Below are 8,529 nucleotides of genomic sequence, written 5' to 3' on the forward strand. Positions count from 1 at the left end.
TAAATTAATTTCAGCTCTGTTGTGCATATGACAAAAGTGAAAAAAAAATGTGAAAAGTACTCGTTACTTTTAATGTTTTATTTAGAAAAATGACCGGATTCCCTTAAAAGTATGTTCGAAACAACCACTCTGCCGGTGTTCTGGATCAAAGTCACAGCAGAATACCCTGAGATCGCCACAACAGCACTGGAAACCCTGTTGCCATTTCCGACATCCTATTTGTGTGAAGCGGGATTTTCTGCAGTGACGGCAACCAAAACTAAATATCGGAGAAGGCTGGACGTAAGCAACACACTTCGGGTGTCATTGTCTCCCATTATTCCTAGATGGGACCGTCTCGTTGCAGGGAAACAAGCTCAGGGCTCCCACTGATTTAGCAATAGGCCTAATAGTGAGTTGTATTTTTCATGCACTTTATAATTGTTTTTGTGTTCTGTCTTATTTTGAAGACGTTTAACCGTTACCATAGCGACCAGTTATTTACTCATGTTATGTTGTTTGCACGTTGTTACAAGTGCGCTGCTAATAAAGTTGCATAAGAGTACACAGTCGATTCACGTTTATTATTATATTTAGAAAATACCAGTTTTTAATTTTGTGTATTTATCCGCCGGTCAGTGAAAATGTTGTCTAACATTAAACCGGTCCGTGGCGCAAAAAAGGTTGGGGACCGCTGATTTAGCAGACGCTTTTATCCAAAGCGACTTACAGGAAGTGTATTCAACATAGGTATTCAAGAGAACTACTAGTCACCAGAAGTCATAAGTGCATCTCCTTTCTTAAACAAGCATCTTAAAGCATAAACCAGAGCAAAAGTATAGTGCAGAGGCAGATTACTACGAAAACAATAATTGCAACAGACTAATCCGAATATAGTAAGTGCTACAAACTACTACGAATAGGATAAGTGCAGTAAACAAATACAAATACAAATACGGCACAAGAACATTGAGGCAAAAAAGTATGTGGTTTGGTTTACAAAAACATTGTGGTTTGGGTGAAAATAAATCTGTTATCCTGGGAGTTATCTCAGAGGAAGCATCCTGTAGTAAAGTGGGTCAGTCATGTAGTAAAGCAGGTCAGTCATGTAGTAAAGCAGGTCAGTCATGTAGTAAAGCTCTTCTCCTCTGTGGCTTAAAAGTTGAGCAGTTCATTCTTGACCTTGGAAAGATCACTTGGACCAAACAATCTCAGCTCCTACAGGTGGCCGCAGGTGCAGGTGGATTTGGAAAATGTTTGCATTTTTAGACAAACTGCCCCTGATGTTTGGACAATCTTTGGAAAAGCTTCAGTTTGTCTTGCTGTGCTCATTTCATCACAGTTGAGCACTGAAGCTGTCTACCATTGCTAAGCTCCCTCTGGGACAGCAACCTGACTTCTTCTTAGGGCACATACAAACCAGTGTTGTTTGGTCTAGTTTAGTCTGACACCGGTTCCCCTTTTGATGTGATTACTTGAACACATCTGAACAAAGCGATTTATACTAAAACCGCACCAAGACCCTTTTAAGGGAGTGAAAGAAAGATATTGATTCTGGGTTAAACAGTTCATAAAGGTAAGAGATGCTTTCTCACTGGAGTATGTGGTAACCCAGAACACAGGACCTTCTTCATGGGTTTACTTCACACATCTAACCAACAAGCTTGGGAACTGTCTCATGGGACTTTTAGTGATGGAATTTGGGTGGGCAGTATTTTCCTATGAAAAGAAGCTAAATCCATCTACTGATTTGGACCAGAGCAAATGAACTAAAGGTTTAAAAACAGCCTTTAAGGATGTGTAGACGTATTATTCTAACATGTATGTACCCTCCCACTAGCCCTCCCCACCTCCATCACCACCTATGAGACGTGTCAGACCTATGAGCGGCCCATCGCCTTCACCTCTCGCTCCCGCAAGCTCTGGATTCAGTTCAAGTCCAACGAGGGCAACAGTGGCAAAGGCTTCCAAGTTCCATACGTCACCTACGATGGTGAGTCAGCTTCAACACAGTTCAGACACCCGATATGGATCCAATCTCACACACAGGCTGCCAATTGTCTTTTGAATCTTTTTTGTTGTTACTAATATTTATACTGCCATCAACTTTCACTCTATATACTCTGTATCATTAAACCCTGTTCTGTTCCAGAGGACTACCAGCAGCTGATAGAGGACATAGTGCGAGATGGCAGGCTTTACGCCTCCGAGAACCACCAGGAGATACTGAAGGTACCAACAGATTCAGTACCAGTCTTTCATTCATAGGGAATGTCTTTAACCTCACCTCACATGATTGGTCCAGTGGGATGACCCTCTCTGTCCGTGTGTCCTCTCTACAGGACAAGAAGCTGATAAAGGCCCTGTTTGACGTGCTGGCTCACCCCCAGAACTACTTCAGGTACACGGCACAGGAGTCCAAAGAGATGTTCCCCCGCTCCTTCATCAAGCTGCTGCGCTCCAAAGTCACCAGGTTCCTAAGGCCGTACAAATAGACCGGGACCAGCCACTGTCCCGTTAAAGACCCCGTCATCCTGCGTCATTCAAAACCCAGCAACCTAAATGTAACTCAGCCCCCCACCCCCCCCCCCCCCCCCCCCCCCCCACACACACACACTTGCCTGTCTTCATCTCCCTGCCTGGGTCAATCCATAAATGTACCCATTATATGACTAAACATCTTCATTTCCTGTATTTATCCACCATCCTGTTAGTCACATGATGCCTTTCCTCATCTTTGACTTCTTTAATCAGTTTAACACATTATTATCTGACAACCTTCCCTCCGGTTAGTGCAGCACCTCAATCATCTGACTCCAGACCTTTGAATCTGCCCACTCCACTGAAATGATTGCTTCGTCTGGTATCGTGACATGAAACAGATATGGGCAATCGAGCCAATGAGGGCCGCGGGGGGATTAACTGTTAGCCAATCAGAGCCATGGGCGGGACTAACGCCATTAGCAAACTGTTGTCAAGCCGTGCGCCGAAGGCAGCATGTCCTCTCAATATAGCCCGACATCCTAGATTGTTTCGCTCTGCTCCGCTCTTAAATCCCTGGCAAAACCAGTATGTTGGCATGGCAACCCAACCGATGCTGTTCAGGCGGTTACATTGGTCTCTAGTGAAGGGTTCGGGAAAATCAAATCCCGTCGGAAATTAGTTTCAGTGGAGGCAACGTCTGACTGACGATGGAAACGTAGTGTAGCGAGTCAAAACTTCTCTTGATATTGGGAAAACTTTTCGTATAAGATAGACCGATATGGGTTTTACAGGCCAGTATTAATATTTTATAACGTAGCATAAGATACCTGATATATATTGTGTGTATATATTGTTTCTTAAATTTGACATGAGTGTTTTGACCTGAGTGTTTTTTCTCAGTTTTGGTATGGTAACATTTCAGTTAAGGTGTTAATTGGTGGTGCAGGTTGTAATTGAATATTGAATACAAAATTAAGTATTTTTCAACAAAATCAAAAGAATATATATAAAGGACATGGTCAGACACAACATAGCAAACCTTGACATCCTTTGTCTGAGTCCAGTTATAGCATGATTCCTACCGATCTCATGTCTGTATGGTTCATATGAAGCAACAGACATCTGAGCATAGCATGAAGACTGGACACAGAGGTAAACAGCTCGCCAAGCTCTGTCCAAAGGTAACAAAAGTAATTAGTAATTACACGTTATATCTTGTTTGTTTAATGGGGACTCCCTGGTCCTTACTGGTCCTCCCTGGTCCTTGTCAAATAAGTTGTTTTTTTGTACTTCCGGGCAGAGCCAGGCTAGCTGTTTCCTCCTTGTTTCCAGTCTTCATGCTAAGCTAAGCTAAGCTAACCTGCTGCTAGATTTAGCTTCAAATATGATGGTTGGTCATGAGAGTGTTATTGATCTTCTCATCTTATTCTGTTGGACTATGTGTTTGAGTATATGTAAAGCATGAAAAGCCATTAATTATTATTATTATGCATTCCTTAAGTAATTTAAGTACATATTATCTAAAAATGGTACTCCCAGTATTTAGTATATGGCCAGTTTAAGCAACCCAATGTATCGGTCAACCCCTATTGCTGCACACCATAAACTATCTCCTCTAGTCTCACAATCATCCCCAGATTTCTGCACCTTCATCATCAACCTCCCTCCTCCTCTCACTTCCTCCTCCTCCTCTCATTTTATCCCACTCTGCTCGGTTTTCGGTTGTTGTTTTTGTTTTTGTAATATTTATACTGAACATGTCAGAACTAGCAGAAGCCCGCAACACAGCTGTACTCCGCACACACAGGTGTGTAGGACGTTTGTGCGGACCACACACAGGTGTACGTGTGCGACGTGTTAAGACGTATTAGCCCACACAGTGTACATGGATGTATTCATAATTTAGATTTCTTCATTGGCCCTCGATGTGCACAAGACAGATATGAGAAAAAACAATCGGTGCACTTAAAACCTATTTTTAACACAAAAAAAAGATTTGAAAGAAATGTGAAAGTGGGGAAACCATACCGCCTTCAGAGGGCGGAAGATCAAATGGGCTGAATCAGAAAGTCTATATTGTAATTTTTTTTAAATAAAAAAAAAAAAAAAAAAAAAAAAAGATATATAACAAGATGAGATAAACTACCTGCAAGTGACAGCTTGTTACTTTAGAGAGAAATGTATGTGATGTAACTAATATTTGGAACTTTAATTGCACTTGAATTTTATATTTTAAACTGTAGGAAAAAAAAGATCTAAGTTACGTAATTGTTACTTTTTTTGTGTGTGTTGTTTTGAAATGTCGAGAGAGTCTCACACACTCTGTAGCTTGCAGTGACCCCAATATGTCTCATTTACAGTAAAGCTTCAAGTCCCATTCACACACACAGTAAGAAAAAACATTTCTGTTGAAGCTTCAGCATCTCGTATGTTAAACTAATGCGCACAGAGAAAGACAGCGTTGGCATAAGTTCACTCAAAGCACCACTACAGTCTGTTTTCACTGCCCAGTCCTGCTTCACCCCTCCAACATGTCCTATAGCTGCCAGAGAGAAGAAGCATCATCATAAAAGCTTCTTGTATGATGGCACTACTTACATACATACACTATATGCCTGTTTCTGTAAAACAAAAATAATACTTACAATATCTGCATCCACCCAGATGCAGTCTCTTTCCATTAAACAGGAAGTATAGTGAGTATGCTATGCTTTACTTTTATAACCCAACTAAATGTTTCTGTGTCATTCCCGACGGTACTAATATGTCTATGAAATCCTATACCATGTATTGAAGATGGGCTGTATATCTGCACAATGCGACTGGATTTGGGAAACATGTATGGTGTGACCGGAGCGTCGGTCTGGAGGTGAATGTAGTGGCAGGTGGAGACGAGAGGCATCTCCTCTCTGAGTGTCCGCAGCACTCGCAGCTCGTCAACTGTAAGCCGGTGAACTTTATCTGTGTGTTGTGCTGTTTATTAAGAGGCAAGCCTCGCCTGACAGATTATTAAAAAAAAATGAACATGTAACATTCCTTATTGGTGTTAAAGCTCCTCTAGAAACTAAACTGAGCATAAGGAACACGAGGAAGTGTCAGTGCTCATTCAGAGTTCATCAAAAGCTCAGATATTAGACATTAAAGGAACATCCTTGAGGGTTTTGTGTGTTTAAGCCCATTTACTACAAATCTTGCATCCTGCTTAGTCTTTTTTAAAGCGTAGGATGTTAAACTTTCCAGTTGCCATTGGTTTCAGTTCATTTCAGTACACTGTGATAATCAAACTGCAATATCTCTTTGATATTTTGGGGAATACACGCACGTAATCCTGTGAATGACATCCAAATAGAATTACTCAGGCTCTTCTCATTTACTGTTTGTACTTATACCTACAAAAAGTAATGCAGTGCAATTTGTACATAACCCACATAATTGTGAGCAAGGAAGTTCAGAGCGTCCACCAAGGAAGTCAGGTGACGTAGTAAAAGGAGCTACAAAGTCTGCCACGTGGTTAGAATTGTCAATCGATTGGTTATGGTTAGGCAACAGGAGTAGAAAAAAGATAACAGTTTGTGCTGAGATGATAACATAGAAACAAAACATAAACATCAGATTCAGTTTTGATTTTCACACAGGACTATAACACTATCATGTCTTTGTTTGACCCATCCAACCCTCCTGCCTCCATCTTCAAGTGAACTTTCTCACTCTTAAGACTTGTTATTAAACTAAGTAACTTTCAACAACGCTTAATATCCTACGCCACTTGATCTGCACGAACACAAAAAACACCCTGATCGAAATAAAAACATTTCTGCATTCAACCAATGTCCTTCGTTTGCAGAAATGTACGATGCCAACAACTTTTCTTGGGTACTGGGCTGCTTTATGTGTGAGGTATATCACATTTTTAACATCTGCTAAGATTTTAATGATATTTTAGTGTGGGAAAGACCACTTTTTAACTTTTAATTTCCATAGTGCACCGAAATAAACCAATGAAACTCAAAAATATATATATTATGTTAAATATTTGTAATAAATGGGCTGAAGGAGGCAAAACCACCAATGTGTTCCTGCATGGCACTGAGCTGGTCACAGTTAGGGTTTTTATTCCAAAATAATATATTAAATGTAGAGAAGCAATAACGAAATGGTAAATCCTTTGAAGACATATTTTTCCATTTATTGGCTGATAATCACCCCCTTAAAGTAGATAAGCTCTCTAGCCTACACCCCAAATGTCAGTGTGGTCACTGGATCATCGGATAAGTTCCCCAGATAAAAACATACTGTCATCAGGCAAAGTTCAGGCCTTGCCAAATAGCTGCCACACAGACAAGTCATGGTACGGCCTACTTCCTGTGCGAGGTGGACACTGTCCAATATGAGTGTTATGAAAAAAATGATATGAAATGCTCTAAAATTTATAGTTGACTGTTTTTTTTTCCTTCCTGAGAATGTATTCTTTTGTGAATGGTTGCTTGCATGTGATGTGTGTGCATGTGTGTGTGTGTGTGTGCGTGTGTGTGTTTGTGAGCAAGATTCTGAAAATGAATGTGTGTGCAGTAAGTGTGTTTCTGTGTGTGTGTGTGTGTGTGTGTGTGTGTGTGTGTGTGTATATGTGAGTTTTCGTGCTGGGAGCTTGTGACAGAGAAAATGACTGTGTGTGTGTGTGTGTGTGTGTGTGTGTGTGTGTGTGTGTGTGTGTGTGTGTGTGTGTGTGTGTGTGTGTGTGTGTGTGTGTGTGTGTGTGTACTTTAGTCCAATTTGTAGAGGAATAATTTTAACGTTTGTGTTAGTCGGTTGTACCCAAAGAGAGAAACTGTAACGCAGTGTTGTGCCATTGTTTGGTCCATGAAACTCCAGTACTGAACAAATTAAAATAAAACAGTAGCAGAAAACGGTCTCGGGTCGTCTCTTTTGTGTGTCCCTGTAGAGTGTAGAGCAGAGACGAGGAGACCGACTCCTATCTGCTCATTATATCTGTTATCTTTCCTCAGATGTGGCTCTGTGTGCCGTCACACACACGACCGGCCCCTGAAAGTACGCTTCCGGAAAATTTAGCTGACGCTTCTAATGTTGAGCTTATCTTCAAGCGACACAATCAGCTTTGCAGATCTGGATGCTGCATCGGAATCACTCATCATCTTCCACACTGGGAGGATTATTTTTTTTTACATTGACGTTCTTTTTCTTTGTCTTAGAGGCAAAGAGGAGGAGAGATAACCTGTTTGAAACGCTGCTGTCAGGACATCAACACTCTTCCTGTGCTCGCTCACCTGATTAAGTAAAGTGACATTCACTAGTTTCCAGGAGTTGATCAATCCTGCTGGTTTCTTGGCTTTTTGAAACCAGAGGCGACACAAGAGGGTGGAGTTAAGTGAAACCTAATGCTACATTTTCTCATTATTCATTTTCATAACCAGAAAACAAACATTGAAAGGGTAAATGTTGTAAGATGAAAACAGTCCATATTATTACTTTTAATGACATACCCATTACTATGACATTTTTTATGGAGCACTATACTTTATAATGACATTTTCATGATATATTGCATTGGGAGTGTGACATATCTAATAAAAAGATTTAATACATTTTTTTGGACAATTTTATAACAAAATTACATTGTAATTACATTTTTATGAGATACAATACTAATCCTTTTTTTCTATATTTTTTTGACATACTATACTATGTCAACTTTTATGACCTTTTAATGGCAGTCTATACTATGACATTTTTATGAAATTGAATGGTATACTATTTATGATACTATGACATTTGATATGAGATTGTTTTATAACGTACTATACTATGACATTTTTTTAAACTTTTTTATCACATTCTATTCTATGACATTTTTTATGACATTTTTATGAGATTCTATACGATGATATGTTTTTTGACAGTTTTATGACATACTATACTATGACATTTTTATGACATTTTCTATGGCATACAATAGTATTATTATTTATTATTTTACATTGTTATGAAAAATGATACTATGATATTCTTCATGACATTTTTAAGGCATACTTTACTATGACATTTTTGGCT

The 8,529-nt window shown here is 39.7% G+C and overlaps 1 protein-coding gene across 1 annotated transcript in view; it reads left to right on the forward strand.

Moving 5' to 3' along the window:
* The window catches only part of scube1 (signal peptide, CUB domain, EGF-like 1), a 100,135-nt gene extending 97,573 nt beyond the window's left edge, over positions 1–2,562 (forward strand). The window contains exons 20-22 of the mRNA XM_054624405.1: positions 1,820–1,972; positions 2,132–2,211; positions 2,322–2,562. Of these exons, the coding sequence (XP_054480380.1) occupies positions 1,820–1,972; positions 2,132–2,211; positions 2,322–2,474 (386 nt within the window). The 3' untranslated portion in view covers positions 2,475–2,562. The remainder of the gene's footprint in view (positions 1–1,819; positions 1,973–2,131; positions 2,212–2,321) is intronic.
* Positions 2,563–8,529: the final 5,967 nt, after the last annotated feature.

The sequence above is a fragment of the Anoplopoma fimbria genome, chromosome 23 (genome assembly GCF_027596085.1).
Source record: "Anoplopoma fimbria isolate UVic2021 breed Golden Eagle Sablefish chromosome 23, Afim_UVic_2022, whole genome shotgun sequence".
In the NCBI taxonomy this organism is placed as follows: domain Eukaryota; kingdom Metazoa; phylum Chordata; class Actinopteri; order Perciformes; family Anoplopomatidae; genus Anoplopoma; species Anoplopoma fimbria.